Source organism: Dermatophagoides farinae, chromosome 7, assembly GCF_024713945.1.
Source record: "Dermatophagoides farinae isolate YC_2012a chromosome 7, ASM2471394v1, whole genome shotgun sequence".
Taxonomy (NCBI): Eukaryota; Metazoa; Arthropoda; class Arachnida; order Sarcoptiformes; family Pyroglyphidae; genus Dermatophagoides; species Dermatophagoides farinae.
In genome coordinates, this window is record NC_134683.1 from 4145544 (window position 1) to 4165723 (window position 20180).

A 20180-nucleotide genomic window follows, 5' to 3' on the forward strand; every position below is an offset into this window, starting at 1 on the left:
AATGTAAAAATTTGAAATAGAGATAAAAAGAAAGAAAAAGAGACAAGCTCATCTTAATCTCATTTTAGGTTATCATTTGTGTGTGTGTGTGTGTATGAGAATTGAAAAATTTTCATCCATTCAAACAAACAAACAAATAAATAGATAATACTTTCGATCATCATCATCATCATTGATTATCATCAAAATAATGATGATGATGATTTTTGGCACGATATACCATTTCCTTATCATTTAATAATAATCACAAACAAACAAACAAAAACTGTTTGTTTGTTCATTTTCAATCATCCACATAATTTATAAAAAAAAAATCATTAATCATCGTGGATCATTCTCACCAATCATTCATTAATTCATTCAATGGATCAATGATTGATCGATCGAACGATTCCCATACATTCATCCATCCATCCATCCATTGTTTCGATTTTTTTGTTTTGTTTTGTTTGTCACGTTTAATTTTATCGATATTAAAAATCAAAACAATTTAAAAACTTTTGTTCACATTAATTAAAACACAACTCTGTTATTTAGCAAGATTTTTATTTTTTATATCAAGATTATTATGATTATATTGATCATCTATAAATCAATCAATGATTTATATATGTAAAGCCAAAAATATATAAATGTATGTAAGTGTATGTGTGTGTGTGTGAATGTTTGTTTGTTTTTTTCCATGTAAATTCGGAATGATCTTGGATCAAATTGCTGGATTAATAAGATGATGACAGTTTTTTTTCAAGTGAAAAAAAACAAGGACATCTAATTGAGAGTCTTTTTTTTAGTCGTTTTTAGCGATTTCTTAGAATGGACATTTATATTCCGTTGAATATGATGCATTTTTCAATATGCCTGAAGCTCTTGCATCGTGATCATTAGTAATGACAACTTGATGTCCATTTTTAGCCATATTTGAACGGAAATCTTTTAGATTTTCAATAAAACGATGTAACCCATCGACAGTATCACGTGCTTCATTAAATAATTTTGCCGGAATACTTGAATGATTCTGTTGTCGTTCGATTTGTTCTTTCAATTTTTTTGTTCGCTGCACTTCACGATCAATCCATTGTGTACATGTTTCCATTTCTGTATCATTAATCAGACGTTCAGCTTCTTTTAATAATTTCCGCAATTGATTTTCTTGTTGAGACATTTTGAAATTTAAAAATATTCAGATTGAGACGAAACAAAACAAAACAAAAAAAAATTGTTGAAGCAAATAATTTTCACAGACACACACACACACACACACACACACACACACTCACACAAACAAATAAATTCAAAAAGATTCAGAATCGGTAAATAAACGATGGCGATTGATACACAAACGGAATTGAAATGAAAATTTTCTTTCTTGATGGACCAAATTTCTCTTTCGTTATCGTATGTTTCAATCAAAGGATTTTTTTGTTCGTTTTGAACCTAAAATGGAAAAAAAACAGAACAGAAAAATTTTTAGAGTGAATTAGTGTGAATGTTATGAACGGCAACAAAAAAAATACTAGTTTTCCATAAGGATTTATATAGAAAACAAAAAAAAAGATGAAAAATTAACCAAACGAAAAAGGAAAAATTATAATTCTAATCCGTAATCATATGACAAGATTTCTGTTATGCTCTTGTTGTTGTTGTTCATACATCATCGAATCAATCGGTACAGCCATTATAGAGTTAGAAAAAAGTGAAAAAAAACTGCAAAAAAAAGAGATTTGGCCCCTAAGGTTATTGGAAGTTGTAACTGTTGATGCTGCATTTGTTTATTTGTTTGTTTGTGTGTGTGTGTGTGTGTTCCAAGGAAATTGAAAAAAAATAATGATGAAAAAGTGAGCCGATAAACAGTTGTTGCTGAACATATCCTGATTTTTTTTTAAATGCACGTACTATGGATGAAGGAGAAAACTGGAAACAAAAAAAAATTGATAACAAAAAAAACCTGATGTGGAAGATTCTCAATTTTAGAAAATGAAACTCGTTTTTCTATTTCAATTTTTTGACGTCAAAATTTAACTGACCTTTTCCATGTCGATGATGATGATGATGATGTCATGATGAGACGAAAATGAAAAATTATCTTTTTTTTCCCACTTGGTAAAAGATTTTTTTTTTGTTCTGTTTTAATTACAAAAATGCATAATTATTTGTTCCGTAGAAAAAAATTTTGTTGCAAAAAAAAATGCAAACATTCGAAAAATGTTTACACTTTTGACTGACTGGCCATTCATATATGTAATTACACATATGTTCAAAATAAATTCACGGAACAATGATGATGATGATCAAGATGCACTTGCACTTGTTTTTGTATATGATCCATAAATTAATCACATTAATCAATGATGATCATGAAATTTCTAAATGATAATCTAATTTTGGATTTCAGACTCCTTTTGATACTAATAATATTTGTGTATGTGTGTGTGTGTGTATGTGTGACATGACTGACACACCAATAATCAGCTGTTGAATTGTGCAAAGATTTTATCAAGAAAAAAAAACTTTCGATTTTGTTTTCCTTATTAATTACAAATTAATAAATTCATAAGAAACAAAAATTTTTTTTGATATTGACCATTTTGGGGATCGTGACAGTTTTTTTTCCATTTTTTTTTCATTTCACCATCACACATGACGATAAAAATTAATATCAACAGACAATCGAAAAAAAAATTCATCGAAAATGAACAATCATCATCATCATATTATCGTGAGTTTTGAACAAAAAAAAAAAAAAAAAAAAAAAATATGAATCTCAAAAATAATAATGGACGTCCTATTCACCTATCACTGACCTGAACCACTGTTATTGCATCATCATCATAATAATAATCATTATGCAATCATCACACACACATTCTATAATCAATAATCAAAAATAATTCATCTTCAATCGATTCACACACACACACAAACACAAACAATGTGGCCATTGGTCATTGTATGAGAAGCGTGCAGCAGAAAAAAAAATCAATGAATAACCACAAGTTTTTTTTGTGGACAGAATATCAAAATGATAATAATTTTCGGTCAACAGAAACAGAAAATTTTGAGGTCATTTTAATTTAAATTTTTTCTTTTTCTTCCTTTTTTTTCGCCTACAATCTTTCATCATTCATTCATCGCTAATTGATTGATTTTTCTTTCGGGTATTTATTATTATTATATCACCATTAAGTTGTTGTTTATTTATATTTCAATTTAATTAGCTATATAACTACTTGTTTTTGTTTTTTTTTTTGTTTATTTCAGACAAGAAAAAAAAATTTTTTTGTTAAAATACATCATCATTGATGATAAACGGGGTTAAAGGATTTTCTTAAAAACAAAAACAAAAACATTGTGTGTGTGTCGATGGCCAAAAAGACAAAGACACCGAAAAAATCGCACACACACACACAACCATCATCATCATTATCATTGAACGAAAAATGACCACGACATCAATGATTATTATTTCATTGTAAACATTTCATTATACAACAACGAAAACGATTGTTATTTTTTTTTTGAGAAAAAAAAATTGTCAAGATAAATGAACACAATTGGCCATTGTTTTTTTTTTATTGCTGTGGAAAAAAAAGGTTCGTATGTTACACACACATGCAACAGTTTGGTATTAGCCTGTTTTAGCCTTATATAAAGATTTCACATTCATCGACATAAATTAATTTTATATTTATTTATCATCATCATCCAAAGATGATGATGTCTGGCTCATCATCATCATCATCATCATCTTCGTTATCATAATTTCGTTTGTCCCAATAGTATGTAAAGATTTGCATGGCTAATAATAATAATAATCTCTTTCACATCATGCACACACACATGATAATGATGTTCATCATTCATTGAAATTGATGTGTTTGTTTCATGAAAAAAAAAAATTTCCGAGAGAAAAAAGAAAAAAAAAATCTTGACACGATATTTGAAATTTATTTTTCACTTCTATTTATTTTTTTTTCCATTGAAATGATGTAGATTTGCATATGTTCCAGAATTTTTTTTTTTTTTATTTATTTATTTGAAATATAAATTTTTTTTTGCAGAGAAATCATCAACAGCAACATGTGTAAAAATAATTTTTTGTCGTTGTTTTTTTTTCTTACATAAACGATGATGATGATTGCCTGATTGTAATGAAATCGTTGTTGTTGTTGCTGTTGTTGTTGTTGATGTTGTTTTTTCATTAGTTTCCAAAAATTAAAAATAAAGGTACGAAATGGAATTTTTTTTATAGTTATTTATTCACAAAAAAAATGTTTATGTTTGTAAATAAATAAAAAAAAAAAAATTTCCGGTGAGAGAAAATTTTTGTACATTTGTGATTCCGGTGGCACATTAAAATCTTGTGTGTGTGGGTGTGTGTATCGTTTTAAGACACGTGATTTTTATTCAATTTCGTAATTTGAAACCATAAAAGATACATTTTTTTATCATCAATTTTTTTTCTAGTTCTAAATTGATTGATTGATTGATTGATGTTTACAATGTGTGTTTATAGCGGCGGCGGCAGCAGCAGCAGCAGCTGTTTTCATATTTTCTTTGAAAATTTTAAATTCGAATTCGAATTTTTTGTTTTTCATTTGATGGTCGAAATAGTCGAATTTTAATCTGAAATGTGAACAATTCCACGAATCGACAGATGACAGATCAATCAATCAATCAATCAATCAATCACTTTGATTGATTTTTGGTGTGATTTTTATTCGTTTTATTATGGACTTTATGCTCATTGCCAAAAATTATTGAGCAATGGTGATAATAAACAACAAAAACAACAACAACGTACATTATAATCAAAAAATAGACGAAAATTAATAATTTCTTTCTCTATCATTTTATTTTTCTTTATATGTAGATAAATCTAGAAATCAAAGTCTAAATCAACAAATAATCATCATTCGCTATATCCGGTGTGTATATTTGTGTGCTGATACGAATTTCTTTTTTTTGTAATCAATCAATATCAATATATTGATTATTGATTATTGATCATTGATCACATCGATCAATTTTGATTTTGGTATCTATCTGGGTATTTATATATAAATATTGGCAATAAAAAAAAATCAATTTATTGATCAAATTTTTATTTTGCAGAACAAAACAAAACATCGTTTAAAAATTTTACGAAACATATATCAATTTACCATTATATTATGCCTACATCATTCAAATTGGCAACAACAACAACAACGTTTCTAGAACAATCAACATTAAATACCAGCTGACTAAATCAAGAACGAATGATATTTTATAATAATAAAATTGTGGATAATAAAATACGATTAGTTGATGATTATAAAGCAGCTAAATATCGTAATTATCTAACAACAACAACAGCGACAACGGTGACCACCGAACAACAATCAATCGATAATAATGATGATTACAAGATTGGTGATAATGGTGGCCATTGGTCAAACGGTAACAATGGTGGGGATGGAAACAAATATCCCAAAATACGTGTATTGATCTTTTGGATGCAACGTTCATCATCGACAACGGCAGAACAAGATTTGAATAAAATTTTAGAAAAACAATTGAAAATTTTCATCTACAGTAATTGTGGTATTGCTGATAGCCAAAAACAACATGATGGTATTGGTGGCCAGGTTTGGTTGGAAAAAATTAAACATTCCAAATCCAATTGTCTTTCCACATATCATTATCGATATCGATTTATTGTAAACAATTATGGCAATGACGATACAATCGATATACGATTGAAATTCTATTTGATACGATGGCCAGATTGTTTTGAATTGAAATCGCAATTTTTTTATGAAGAATTTGCTAGAAAATATTTTCATCTGACAAATATTGCAATTGGTTTCTATCAATATGGTAATCTAGATTCATTTCAATATATTTCATCGTGGCTAAAAGGATTTTATAAATTTCATCGTCAACAACAGAAACAACAACGACGATCATCATCGATTATTATTGATAATATACAAATCTATTTGGCTAGATTTGGTCATTGTATTGTCGAAAACGATATTGATTTGAATGAAAAAAATTTCATACAAGATTATCATGTGCGTCTCATTGATTGTGGTCATCATCATCATTATAATCATAATCGTGGTAGTCGATCATCGTCCACGACATCGATAATTTCATCAAATTCATCATCATCATCATCATCATCGATTTTTTCACGAACATCTAAACGTTCATCATCGTGTAGCAGTAACGATGATTGTTGTAAAAACAATTATCATCATCTACTTGAATCATTCATACGTTGTTTGATTAAAGTTAATCTAAATGAATATTTCAATCTACAATTGTTAAGCGTATCAATACAAGCTGAACGACAACAACAACAACAAAAACAAGAGAAACGAAAATCAAAATGGAAACGAAATCGAACATCATCATCATCATCATGGATCCTATTATTATTTATACGCAGTACAAATAATAATCCAAATATTATGAATGATGGTGGCCATACATTTATTAATTGGATGTCACGCTATTTTAAAATTAAATTGAAAAAATGGTGGCATCATGTATTCTGAATGAAATGAAAAAAAAAGATTCGATTTGTTTTTTAAATTTTTTTTTATTTTTTTTTCGAATGAATTTGAAATATTTACCCTGTTTATTCTATATTTGATATTCTTGTTTCAATAGAATGTAAATAATCTGATTTTTTTTTATTTTTGTAAAAGTTGAACGATAAAATTAAAAAAAAGAATTAGAATCTCAATCGATCGATTTTAAATAATTAAATTGTAGTGATGATGATGATGATGATGTGCATAACGTCATTTATGAATGGCCATGCATGGAGCTGAGAACTGAATTAATTGAGTAACGTGACTTTTCGATATAAATCGAGCATGGTGAGTGAAGATTTTTTCTATTCAATCATTACACGTTTGATATTCGACAGCCTTTTTTGAAAAGTAAGTTTTTTTCTAGTTTAATCTGATCATATATTAATTTTATTTATTCAAATATTTGATTGTCACAATTGAAATAGCAATTCTACTTAATTCTATCAATAATGGAAGGTTTTGACAATGACATCAAGTTTCCAGATTTTCCATTTGATGATTTTTTTTCTGGTCAAAACTCTAGAGGTCAAAACTCAAGAGACAATAATTTCGATGTAGTTGAACTGTATAAAAAACATTGTAACGTGATTCGTCAGAATTTAGAACTCTACTCTTTATTCTGTCACTTGATAACCATACGAGGTACAAATATTGAAAAAATTCGTAGAACAACCAGAGACGAAGGATTGGAATCGTTGGATAAAATCAATCGAACATTCAATATTGATTGGACTACAAAAGGTCGTAATTTACGACCATCAACCTTGACACCTGGAAGAATGATTATGTTAATGCCTGAAATTGCTGTTTTGTCAATGCGCCATATCAGGCACATACCTGGTTTGAATTCTGATTTGCCATTTCCATTTCGAATAAAATCCGTAATAGCATTGATACCTCAAAATTGGATTACATATATTGAAGCAGCTAATTTTGCTGCATATAACTTAACTAGGGTAACATCACCAAATATACCTGGAAAAAATGCAGCTGAAATGGCAATTGTAAACACACGTTCAGGTCAATACAATCCTAGAATCACTGAAGATAACCGATTGTATTTTTGGAAAAGTTTAAAACGAAACATTACTCCGGAAGAATGGGCTCAATTGAAAATTGGTATTCAAAAAACTGCTGATCGTTTTGCTGCTGTACGTGTTGAATTTGGTTTACCAGCTGCACCTGATGGAGAAATATATGATTGGGATGATGTTGTTCATAATGCACAACCATCATCAGCTTGATAAGTTTCATTTCATCTATATTTTAATTGATTATTATCACATATTGTAATTTCATTTTTATTGAAAAAAAAACAATAAAAAATTCTAATTCTACAAGTCGAATTTTAGATAACATTAGATTCTCCAACCATTTTATGAGTTAAAATTAACAAAATTTAATTTCGACTAGTGTAAGTGCTGCCATCTGTTAACAAATAAAACAACTGTGATTATATAATTTCACCTTTTTTTCAACAAGGAAGGAATAATAAATGACCACAAGAAAAGAATTGATCAAAAAAAAAACTTTATTTTATTTACAAATAATCAATGTATACAAACAAATAACGAATTCGGAATTCAAAAACTCTAAATAATGATATTGGGATACACATATAATATTCAATCTCTAGTGGATTGCAACAATGAACATCACACGAAAAGTAATTGATAGGACAAAAATCGAATTAATATAGTGATGAAATGACGAAGAAGAAGAAGATGACCTTTGCCATACTGTCATGGCTTCCTGTTGACAATTTTGATTACATAGGTCTTCATTACGAAGATCGATAATCGATACGGAAGACGATATCGATGTAATGTTGGATAAAACAACATTTTTGGAGCTACTTTGTTGTTGTTGGCGTTCAGGATGGTGATAACATGAAGGCCTAGCACATCGACTTAACGATAATTTGGCTTTAGCATGAATAGCTGCTTCGACATTGATGCTTTTCATTTCGGTGAATACTTCACGCATCCATTGACTGATCCAAAGCAGGTTGCAATCACAAACAAGTGGATTATTTTCAAGAATGATACCACCTGAATGAAATGAAAAGAACAAAATTAGTAATACCATTTGGATGATGGTTAAATACTTACCTAATAATTGCCGTGATTGCCATGTTTTCCATGAATGTCGATAATTATCAATGTTGGTGAAAAAGACTGAAGGACTAACCGTACGAAGAAGATTGCCCCTCAGATCGATAGTTATGTAACGAATATCGGCCAAATATCGAAGTAATGAATCAGGTAAATGTCTAACACTTGTATTTGTTATTCTCACAATCAGATCATTAGCATTGTTCAATCCTGTATCAGCAAATAATCAGAAAAAAAATTGTTTGACATGTTTCCGACACACACACACATAATAGACAGACACTTACCTTGAAATGCATCCGGCACTATGACGGCTAAATTATGGCCCGTTATAACAAGTTCTCGTAATTTACCACCAAAAGCCCATTGTATTTGATGTGAAAGTGTTGGTTCGCGAACATCAACAACAATTGTTTGAAGTGAATCACATTTAGATAGAATATCTTGTAAACGAAACGAACGAATCTGTGGATATGTACTTATTTTCAACGACAATATTTGACTGCACAAAAAAAGAATATGAATCGAGCATGAAATGAAACGGTAAAAAAAAAGAAATTTCAATTTCCGGAACATTAGACAACTAGTTAACAAGAAATGAATAAAGATACCTTTGATAGATGAAAATTCTGGAATCAATGTATTGGAGATTCAGTCCACGAATATCTAAATGGCGAAGATATTTTAAACCGGCAAAACTAAGCGAATCAAGTATATCGATTGGATTGTTACGAAGTGAAAGCCATTGTAATCTGGTCACATATTTCCAGATATGTTTCGGCACTTCACGTAGTTGATTAATGGCCAGATTCAATTGACGAACATTACGACTACGAGACAGTAGACGGCTTGCTATATGTGAAATATTATTGCCACTCAAATCGAGTGTATGTAAATAAGGAAGGTTCAATTCACCAAGGTTTAGTTCGTCTAATGATGTGGCCATGTTGTTCACATGACTTAATCGTAGTACAGATAACGATGGAGAATCCGTGCTCAACCAATCGAATGTTTTTCTTCCGTTCACATGGATATTCAATGGGTTATGATCCAGATCTAATCGTTGCAGGTGACTGATTAAACGGGCAGCTTTCAAAGTGCCAATTGCAGTAGCATAATCAAACGATTGAATTTGATTGTTTGACAAAATTAATTCATTAAGATTGTCACAATAAACAATACGTTCCGGTAGTGTACGAAGCAGGTTATTAGATAAATCTAGATATTTGAGCGTTGTTCCGATACCAAAGCATCGATCGATCGGTGATTGACCTTTGTCATCATCAAGCGTGAGTCGATTATTGGCCAGATTTAATGTAACGATGGACGTGCGATCCCATAGATTGGCCGGTATCCATTGGATCTGATTGTCATTCAAATGTAGCGATTTAAGTCGCGAACAACGAACAAACAGCCGATAAAATCGAGCCAAATCTTTGATAAGATTATGCTGTAAGCTCAATGTTTGTATGACAAATGAAGCTTTTCGACTGTTGTTGTTGTTGTCCACTGTTGTTGTCAATGTTTTATTGTCGTCATCAACATCATCACCATCATCATCATCGGGATCGAGCTGTAGGTCGACGATGTAATTATGATTGAGCGATAGTGACTGTAATTGAGCACAATAACCGACCCCGAACAGATGTAGGGGTAAGCGGCGAATTAAGTTATGATTAGCTAACATTGACAAAGTTTTGCCACAAAATTGTTTGAGAAAACGAGGCCTCAATTGTTCAATTTGATTGGCCGATAAATCGAGAACACGTACAGCCAATGTTTGTTCGCGTTGATTACGATGATGATGATGATGATGATGAGCCGTGTTTGCCCAATTTTTGTTGTTGTTGCTGTTGATGTTGTTTGTCGTTGTGATGGCTGAATTTTGACAATTTGCCAAAGTTTTTATTTGATTATTCGATACATTCAAATAGAGAGCAAATTGGTCTCCATCATCACCATCACCGACATTGTTGTCGTCGTCGTTAGCATCGTTAGTGGAGAATGCTGCGGGCTGCCGTATCTGAAGGAATGGATCGATCGACAAACATTCAAGTCGATTACCATCGAGCAATAATGTCAAAGAATTACTTTCATTAGCCATATTGACAAAAGTTCCCGGTTCTATGTAATTAATTTGATTGCGAGATAAAACCAGTGACTGTAGTCGAGGCAACTCATTGAATGCTCCTGAATCAAGACGTTCGATTCGATTGAAATAAAGGGTTAGACTTTCCAGTTTAGCTAGACGAGCAAATGAATCTCGATGTATTCTTGTCAGGTGATTATAACTCACAATCACCGATTGTAAATGTTTGGCTTCACTAAGTCGATTTGCCGCTATTGAATCGATATGATTATTCTGTAAATCTAGATGTTTGATACCCGGAAATAGATGAATCAAGTGGCTAGGAATCCAACGTAATTCATTGAAATCAAATTGTAGCCATTTGACATGAGAAAATTTTGTTTCGCTAGTGTTTGTGTCGGTCCAATCGACGTTGGCCAATGAACTAAGGTCAAGAAATTGTAATCGATTCATATATTGAGCTAATTGAACTGGTTGAATTTGAAGCAAACGATTTCCACCAAGCCGTAGTTCATTCAATTGGCGACAAGCACGGAAAGCATCGGCTGATAAATAAACTAGGTTATTTTTCGATAATGTCAATGATTTCAAACGGGGGCCACACCAACCAACCAAATCATCACTATCCAAACGGCTTATAGCATTGTCATGTAGATTTAGTTTGACTAGATTTCGAAGCGTATTGAAAGCAGCTGTAGGCATTTGTTCAATAAGATTTTGGGAAAGATCAAGCACTTCTAGTGTTTTAGACGAAGCGCCAAATGCATCGGGCGGATCGATCGTTTGAATTCGGTTATTTTTCATGAGAAGCTGTCTCAATCCGATCAATTCACGGAAGGCGATCGGATATTTGTCGATTAGATTGTAATTAACATCTAACACTTTCAATGATCGAGCGGTGGGCCCATCAAATGTAGCCGTATGTGAAAGACCGGCGCTCGATAACCGATTATTCGAGATGGAAAGCTTGTCCAATCGAATCGAACGAAATAAATCAGGTCCAAGTGATTGAATGAAATTGAAATCCAGATAGAGCTGTTCGATTCGAAGCTCTTCATCTACATCTATGGATTCATTCAAGTTCGTTCGGCTGTCATCAACATCATTGTTCCAGCTGGAATATTTCCCTAAATGGCCGGTTGTGAATCGAGTACTATTATTCTCATTTCGTTTTAGATTTTGATCGGCAATCCGATTTGGTGATTGAAAATTGGCAAAAAGATTGTCGGGTAGTTGACCAATCAGATTGTGACTAAGATCGATTAATTGAATTCGCCGAACCGATAGTTTGAATGGTGAAAGATGGGCGATTAGATTGCCCTGCAGTTGTAACATTTCCAATTTGGCTAAAGGTTCGATTGCATCGAATGGAATTTTCCGTAACAAACAGTTTGATATGGATAGTGAACGAAGCGATGGTGGAAAAGGATTGCCTTCAACTCGTTCGATCATATTAGAATCAAAGTCAATTTGTTCAAGTGAGGTTAATTGAGAAAATGAACCATCATCGATGATAAACAGGCGATTTTCGTTGAGCAATAACGTTCGTAACTTTTGTAAACGATGTAATGGCCTATGTTTTATAACTTCGATTTGATTGCCTTTGAGCGATAACCATTGTAGCTGTTCTAGGTGATCAAGCGCTTCGATCGGTATGTCAACCAGTTGCCCATACGACAAATCTAACGTGGTCAACGTTCGTGATATGGCCAAATCACGAAATACATTGCCATCGACGTAAGAAAGCCGAGTATTAGTAATCGATAACGATGCTAATGTGATTAGACGGGCGAACGAATTCCGATCATTGAGGCGTGTTAATTGACGGGCACCATGAATTCGAACCCGATAAAGATGTGGACCAAATGTATTCGATTCATTGTTCATCATACGACTTAGATCGGGTAGAGAATCGAATGGAACATTAACACAGGTCACGTCCATATATTGGGCCGTATAATTCTGGCATAGACACATTCGATTTAAATCACAGTAAATTTGTCCTAGTCGTCGTCGACGATTATTATTGCCACCACCACCATCATCATCATTGTTTTCATTTCGTTGATTGACTGAGGTTGGCGACAATTCTAGTGATTCAATAATTGTCACAATAATCATTATTATTATTATTATACACCCAGAAATGATTGACATTCTCCATAAAGTAGCCATCATCGTTTTGAATAAAACAATTGCAACAAACAAACAAACAAACGAATCAGCCACAGCGACAATTTACGATCGGATCATTTTGTATTTACTGCTGATCGGGGTTCTGCTGCTATTTGGAATAGAAAAACAAATATAAAAAAAAATATGAGTAAATCAATCGGAATGAAATTGAAACATTTTGGAAACACAAACATTTTTTTTTCGCAGTCAATCAGCGTGTGTTTATGTGTGTAGGATTTTCAATTTCTCATTTAACCTGAATTTGTTATTTTGGGTTCATGAAAATCTATCTATAACGACCTATGAACGTGCAAACAACAGAGTAAATTCTCTCTCTTTTTCTCTCCTTAAATGTTAAATGGCCAAAAAAAACGGTTAAATGGATCAAGACTTTTATAATTTTTTTTTGCTTTGTTTCTGTGTTTATGGATTATTTGTTCGTTCACAAGTTTCATAGTAATGGTGACATTTGGTCGTACAAGTTTCACTTATATAAATGACTACGATTAGCTATTATTTGGCCGATTACTATATTTGCCGACTTTGAGACAAACAACAACGATAACACAACAGCCGGCAACATTTTCGTCATGTTGAAATTTGTTTTTCTCGATATATCGAATTCTAGGATTGATTCTTAGACGACAGAAATAAGTATTAAAATGGATAAATATGGCCCATGTTATGATGATGAACAACAAACTAAATGAAATGAAATCCAAAATCCAAAATCCAAAGACAAATATATGTCTCAGCTGTTTATGATTTTGATTACACTTACACTATGCTAACGTGATCCATTTAAAAGGGCATTTAAAGCATTTTTCTTTGCAATTTTCGTTTTTATTTTATTTTTTTTTTTTTTGACCAAATGATGTGTCACTGTTAATTGTCGTAAAAGCGGCGACTTGGGTGTGGAGGGGGAAGAGAAGCCAATGCTGTTGTTGTTACTGATGGTCATCATCATCATCATTGAAATTAAATACTCTAAACACGAATTTGTTGTTTTTTCCCCACCATTGGTTGATGACCCCTTTTCTTCAATTGATTGAACTATTTTTGGTTATAATAATAGAATAGCTTGAATTTGGAAACAAGAAAAAAAAATAGGAAATCGAAAACGATAAGGTTTCGGTCACGAAGAAATATCTAACGGATAGACAATGATAATGATAATGATGATGATGATGATTGAAATGGAAATTGAAATCGGTGTGAAATGTGTCGACATAAACATAATAATATAATGTGTGTGTGTCGACAACATAAACACATCCCGCCGCCCACACTGACCAACCACATCAAATAGTCATCAATAATTGTTCAATGATGATGATGATTGCTCATAATAATTGTCATCCTGTCCAGTTTATCTATCCATCTATCTTTTTTTTTGTCTTGTCTTGTTTTGTGATTTCAATTTCATTATGAAAAAAAATCGGTCCAAGCAGCAAGCAGGAAAGGCAATCATGTTCATTGTTTTTGCATTTAGCTTTGAAAATAAATTCGTTCCCTATGTATGTGCATCGGGTACAACGTGTTTCCCGAAATTTCACAAAACACACACACACACACACACACACACACACAAGTTATCAAAAAAGATGCAATCTATGAATACTAATTTGTTCATTCATTCATTCGTTGTTGGCTGGTTGGTGAGATGTGATGGTCACGTACATCCTGGTGTGTGTGTGTGTGTTCAGTGACAGGAAGGCATATAATAATCATAAACGCGGGTAGTACAAAAATGGCTGTGTTTAGTAGTATCTATTGTGTGTGTGTGTGTGTTCGGATTGCAATTGGAAACTTTACCACCAAAAGAAAAACGAAACCCAAACGAAATAGCACACACACACTTGACATCAACTATTTATTGTTTCACCATTCAATGAAATGAAATGAATGAAATTGAAATGTTGTGAATCGAGTTTCACATTCACATTCAATTCTGTTACAGGCATTTAGTATGTGTGTGTGTGTATGTTTCAAATTTATTTATTCTATTCTATACTCAGAATGTTCGGGTTATTCTTATTGGGCAGTGAAAAAAAAGAAAGAAAAAATGAAAGGCAGTTTTCTCGTGCGTGTGTGTGCGAACAAAGTGATCATCGACAGTCAAACAGTCACAGCCAGCAGTCGTCTTTCTAGTGTATAATGGCCATTGCTATTTCCTTCATAAAATGATGAACGGAACGTCGAACAACATTTAATAAAGCCATCGATAATCCGTTTGTATGTGGACAGGAAAAAACGGTATTTACTCACTCTCTCTCTCTATATTAGGTTTTCATATTGATGCTTCACCAAAAAAAAGTCGCGCCATCCTCATCAATATCTCTAGCATTCATTCATATGCGAATCATATATACCCACGATATATACCCCCCTGATAATATGGTTGACATCATCATTATTGATGACGATCCCAAAAATATTTTGTCTGATATTGGCTGGTGATCGGAAGAATAGCACCAGCACCTTGTGTATATCGATCGTCTTTGAAATGTCGAAAAAGATTTCCGATCATAAAACAAAACAAAACAAAACAAAATTGACAAGAATGGCAACCAAAAAAAAGAGAGATGGCCAGTTCAGTCCAGTACAGTGATCGAACAACAAAAAAAAAACCGAAAAGCTAAAACAAACAAAATAACCAAAGGGTTAACTTTAGCCAAAGCTTTCTTTTTTTTTGGTTATAGATTGAAAAGCCAGCCGTTGTATGATCGATACACATGCATCATCATTATAAATGATGATCCAGAATTACCCAAAAACAAAAAAAAGCATAGAATTTATAATTGAAAACTTTACACCATCATCCAATGTCATTAGTATTAAAAATAAAATAAAAATTGCAAGATGCCAAAAAAAGTTGACAAAAAAAAATCTGACTCAGCGTTATCCACTACTATGGAATGAAATGAATACATGCACGAGAATCTTATTCAAGCATCTATGTATTTTGATTAATGACATTCAATGACACATTGCATATAAACGTGTGTAGCGTATATATGGAACACCACCATTACCACCATATTCTGTATGGCTTCCTTTTACCGGTACAAAACACAAACACAAAACGACACAGCCTGGTTTTTTGTTTCAACTATGCAACTATGAAATGAAAACAAAATAATCAATGATTATACCAAAAGATGGACATACGTCAATCGTCGTTATTATTAGAGGGCTTATCTCTTTTTGTGATTATCATCATCAATGGATTTTTTTTTGTTAATGAATAAATCAATAGTCTATTGCCATTTTATCATCATTATCATCATCATCATTGTATTTGTATCAAAATTTTCATTTATTCATTCATAAATCGAATTCTCAATCATTAATGAGTTTTGTTTTGTTTATTTGAACAATAGAACAAAAAAAATTCATTTCGACAATGAAAAAGGGGCTCAAAGAAAGGCTCCAACACCAGTTGTTGTTGTTGTATAGCATACATTTAAGCAAAACAAAGATCATATCGAATATCGATTCAAGCATCGATTACACATCATCATCATCATCATCATCATTTACTAAAGTGTGAACAGCATGTGTGTGATGGTCACGGCTACTGAAAAAAAAATGTTATATATTGACTACTAGCTCTGGCTACATATTGTATGAATTGTAAATAAATATAATACAGAAACACAATGGGCAAATCAAAGCAAAAATAAGCAAGAATAATATGGAATATAATGGTGTGTGTGTGATATAATAATAATGTATTAATGCCAAAGATTAAGAGAGAGAGAGAGAGAGAGAGAGGTGTCAAAGATTCTAAATGAAACTATTAGTCTTTTCTTTCTCTCTTTTTTTTGTTACATTAAAAGAAAAAATTGGGGAATGAATCGATAGTGGTGGTGGTGGTGGTGGTGGTGATGGTGGTGGGCCACTCGATTTGATACACTTCAAATATAAAGAAAGAGATAGAGAGAATTGCCATCGGAAAAAAATTGTATATTTACTTGCATAGATGATGATGATGATGATGATTATAATACCGCGTTTCAAGATTGAATGAGGTGCCATATCAATGATTGAATAATAGATACATTTTGGACATGGGCCATATGCTTAGATATGCATTTTAGATTCGTTTTTTTTCTTTTTCTTCTTTGGATCAACATCATCATCATCATATAAAAATGTAGATAACTATCATTGATATGAATAATGGAACACAGACACAGAAACATCAAAGAAAAGATATATCAGACATTTTTGAATCATTCATTGTGTGTGTGTATGAAGCAAGTAGTAGACAGAAATAACAAAACAATCCGGTATTCTGTTTGTCTTCAAATGAAAAAAAACGACAGTCAATATAAGCAAAAAAAAGTGAAAGATAGAAAGATGTTTGATGGATCAACATTCAAATGGAAATGTCGGCGTGTGTGTGTGTGTGTATGGAAGAGATTCATACACATTTACACACAGAGCGAGAGAGAGAGAGAGAGAGATATATTCAAAATGACAGGGACATTATTTTTTCGGGATGATGATAAAATGGATTGTTTTTTGTTTGTTTGTTTGTTATTTTGACATCGACAATCGAGTCGTTATTCGTTATGGGTAATCGAATCAAAGACAATCATCACGAATCGACGGGTAATTCTTTTTTTTTTTTGAATTGGCAATCCATTCATTCATTCATTCATTCACATTCACATTCTATTTATAAACATTATCATCATTATCATTGAATCATCATCATCATCATGGATTATAGTTGTCTACATATCTGGTGTGATGCAAAGCAAGTTCACCTTCATCGATCGATGATACGCTCGAACAGTTATTGTCTATGGGTGAAAAAGTATTGGGCCCAGAAAAAAATGAAAATATTCGAATTTGTCAAACACACACACACACACACACACACACACACACACACACACACACACACACACACACACACACACACATACAAATACATCTGCTACTTTTTTTCGACAAAGAATGAAAAAAAATGATTACAGAATATTAGAATATATTTGAGCAACAACTGAAAGCTCCAATGAAAATGTATATGATCAGGATGATGATGACATACTTACATTAACCGATGATGATGATGATGATGATAATCAATTCTCAAAAGTGGTTGGCTGTCATTTTGGTCATCGATGATGATGATGATGATGGTGGTCAACATGTATGACAAATGTTGTTGACATTGGAATGAATGACTTGACTAACTTATATTATATTGAATTGATGGTTGTTGGTTGTTGTTGCTGTAAATTGACAATCTAAAATATGATGAATGATTCGATAATGATGTTGCCGGTTTTTCTTTCTCTCAAAGAAAAAAAAATCGAATTGAAGTTAATTTTTTTTACTTAAAAAAAAGAAAAAGAAAGAAAATTTGTTTCAACAAATACGCACACACACAGTGTCAATGATCATAAATCATAAAACACACACACACACAAATGTTCGAAAAACTATTTCGACAGTATTGGGATCAAAACAAAAAAAAATTTTTTTTCAAAAAATTTGAAATTCGAATCAGGCAATCGAACCAATTCAATGATGATGATGATGATCGAAACAAATTGAAATTGAATTCTTGGCCAAACTACCGATGTTGTTGATGATTATGATCGATTCTGTTTTTTTTTCTCACTCGTTATTGGTATTGTGACAACCCGAAAAAGCGAGCCATCCATGTATTATTCTTATTCTTCTATCGGCTTGTCTTCTCATTTGTGTATGTATAAAATGTGGGCTGGCTTCATCATCATCCAAAAAAAAAGAAGAAAGAAAAAAGAACCAAAGACCAGACGCGCCAACTTTTATGTTTGGTTCATTTCAAAAAAAAAAAAAAACGAAGAAAAAAATTTCTCCACCATACAACTCAGAATGAATAAAAATTCACCACGAGCATCAACAACAATATAAATACACACACAAACAAATCGAATGAAACTGCGCGCCCGTTCCATCATCATCATCATCATGATCGTCATCAAAACATTCAGCTAGTTAGTTAGCTTGACTTGGCTTGGTCCTTCTTCAACCAACCAACCAACCAACCAAACGAAACAAACTAAACGAACGAACGAAAAAAAATGATAAACTGATTCGGCCATATAATCATATAACACATATACAACAACAATCATAGGCACATTCAAAAAATGTGAATGAATTCAAAGTAAGTGTGTGTGTGTGTGTTTGGAGGGGGTTTCCTAAGAGTTTTATTCGAGTAAAAACAAATTTTTTTTTTCGAGTATACTTTTCTCATTTTCTCACCAAATTGATACAGATGCTGTTTTGGTTAGTTTGTTTGGTTGGTTGGTTGTGTCGCGTGTTCTTCTTCTTAAACCAAATTTTTTGGCAAACAAACAACCATACAGAATTCAAAAAATTGTTGAGAAACGAATGTTTTGGAAATTCATTCAATGTTCATTGATGCACCAAACAACAACAACAACAACAGCGGCAACGACAACAACAACAACAACAACAACAATGATTTTATGCCTGGTCATTCATCTGAGAAAAATTGAATTGAATTGAATTGAAATTCAAATTTTCGATTACCTTGTTGTTGTTGTTATTGGCTGAACACTTGAGAAAAAAAAATTTTTTTTTCTTTCTGGATTCATTCATAATCGAATGATGATTATCACTGATGTTATATTATTATCATTGTGATAAATATTGACCAGCTGCTTACACACACCAATCAACCAATGTTCAGTCTCTGGATTTGCTTCATTCATACAAAAAAAATTTTTTTTTTTTTTTTTTGCTAACCAAAGCAAATTTTTGCTGTTATTGTTCGTCAACGATGAAAATTCTGGTTGGTTATTCAAAAAATAAAATAAAAAAAATTCCAATGCTATTCACATGGCCATTGTTCATATGAAAATGTGTTGGTGGTGGTGGTGGTTGCTGGGAGTTTAACAAATCGGTTGAAAATCATGGTTGATCAATCATAAAAAAAAACCTTGTATAGTAGTGGCGATAAATTGACTTGTCAAAACAATTTGGATTTTCCTTCGTGACGGAAAAGGAAACTCGGTTATCTATCAATCGGTTTTTTTTTGTTGTTGGTTGTTGGTTGCTGGTTGTTGTTGGTTGCTGTTGGATATAAAACAGGGTAGGGCAATTCAATTAATAAGATTCAATCATTGATTGGTGTTTCTGTGATCGGTTCGGTTCGGTTCGATTCGATTCTTCTTCTTCACAATT

The 20180-nt window shown here is 32.1% G+C and overlaps 4 protein-coding genes across 9 annotated transcripts; 2 read left to right on the forward strand and 2 right to left on the reverse strand.

Moving 5' to 3' along the window:
- Nucleotides 1-529: 529 nt before the first annotated feature.
- On the reverse strand, nucleotides 530-2128 carry LOC124497225 (uncharacterized). Of its 3 annotated transcripts, none has more exons than XM_047060849.2 (2): nucleotides 2025-2128; nucleotides 530-1434 (listed from the first exon to the last, which is right to left on the reverse strand). In XM_047060849.2, exon 2 carries the CDS (start codon nucleotides 1160-1162, stop codon nucleotides 809-811), a length of 354 nt encoding a protein of 117 aa, XP_046916805.1. In that variant the 5' UTR covers nucleotides 1163-1434; nucleotides 2025-2128; the 3' UTR covers nucleotides 530-808. The 3 variants fall into 3 exon arrangements, with proteins under 3 accessions (XP_046916805.1, XP_075588594.1, XP_075588593.1); XM_075732479.1 differs by lacking the exon at nucleotides 2025-2128 and adding an exon at nucleotides 1651-1777; XM_075732478.1 differs by lacking the exon at nucleotides 2025-2128 and adding an exon at nucleotides 1568-1777.
- Nucleotides 2129-2251: 123 nt separating this feature from the next.
- LOC124497223 (uncharacterized) lies at nucleotides 2252-6736 on the forward strand. Of its 2 annotated transcripts, XM_075732476.1 has the most exons (4): nucleotides 2252-3155; nucleotides 3259-3590; nucleotides 4871-5047; nucleotides 5113-6736. In XM_075732476.1, the coding sequence occupies exon 4, from the start codon at nucleotides 5259-5261 to the stop codon at nucleotides 6543-6545; it is 1287 nt and encodes a 428-aa protein (XP_075588591.1). In that variant the 5' UTR covers nucleotides 2252-3155; nucleotides 3259-3590; nucleotides 4871-5047; nucleotides 5113-5258; the 3' UTR covers nucleotides 6546-6736. The 2 variants fall into 2 exon arrangements, with proteins under 2 accessions (XP_075588591.1, XP_046916802.2); XM_047060846.2 differs by lacking the exons at nucleotides 2252-3155; nucleotides 3259-3590 and having other exon boundaries at nucleotides 4717-5047.
- Nucleotides 6737-6796: 60 nt separating this feature from the next.
- Nucleotides 6797-7924, forward strand: LOC142597636 (uncharacterized). Its single transcript, XM_075732477.1, has 2 exons — nucleotides 6797-6935; nucleotides 7013-7924. The coding sequence occupies exon 2, from the start codon at nucleotides 7037-7039 to the stop codon at nucleotides 7829-7831; it is 795 nt and encodes a 264-aa protein (XP_075588592.1). The 5' UTR covers nucleotides 6797-6935; nucleotides 7013-7036; the 3' UTR covers nucleotides 7832-7924.
- A 178-nt stretch (nucleotides 7925-8102) lies between these two features.
- On the reverse strand, nucleotides 8103-18780 carry LOC124497221 (uncharacterized). Of its 3 annotated transcripts, none has more exons than XM_047060843.2 (5): nucleotides 18035-18780; nucleotides 9313-13068; nucleotides 8989-9203; nucleotides 8699-8911; nucleotides 8103-8638 (listed from the first exon to the last, which is right to left on the reverse strand). In XM_047060843.2, the coding sequence occupies exons 2-5, from the start codon at nucleotides 12966-12968 to the stop codon at nucleotides 8220-8222; spliced, it is 4503 nt and encodes a 1500-aa protein (XP_046916799.2). In that variant the 5' UTR covers nucleotides 12969-13068; nucleotides 18035-18780; the 3' UTR covers nucleotides 8103-8219. The 3 variants fall into 3 exon arrangements, with proteins under 3 accessions (XP_046916799.2, XP_046916800.2, XP_075588588.1); XM_047060844.2 differs by having other exon boundaries at nucleotides 9313-13071; XM_075732473.1 differs by having other exon boundaries at nucleotides 9313-13074.
- Between the last annotated feature and the right edge of the window lie 1400 nt (nucleotides 18781-20180).

Coding starts and splice junctions, on each gene's coding strand:
- LOC124497225 (XM_047060849.2), bottom strand. CDS start 1,162: ATGTCTCAACAAGAAAATCAATTGCGGAAATTATTAAAAGAAGCTGAA.
- LOC124497223 (XM_075732476.1), top strand. CDS start 5,259: ATGATATTTTATAATAATAAAATTGTGGATAATAAAATACGATTAGTT.
- LOC142597636 (XM_075732477.1), top strand. CDS start 7,037: ATGGAAGGTTTTGACAATGACATCAAGTTTCCAGATTTTCCATTTGAT.
- LOC124497221 (XM_047060843.2), bottom strand. CDS start 12,968: ATGATGGCTACTTTATGGAGAATGTCAATCATTTCTGGGTGTATAATA. Junction 9,204..9,312: donor AGAATTTTCATCTATCAAAG/GTATCTTTATTC, acceptor TTTTTTGTGCAG/TCAAATATTGTCGTTGAAAA. Junction 8,912..8,988: donor AGTGCCGGATGCATTTCAAG/GTAAGTGTCTGT, acceptor TTGCTGATACAG/GATTGAACAATGCTAATGAT.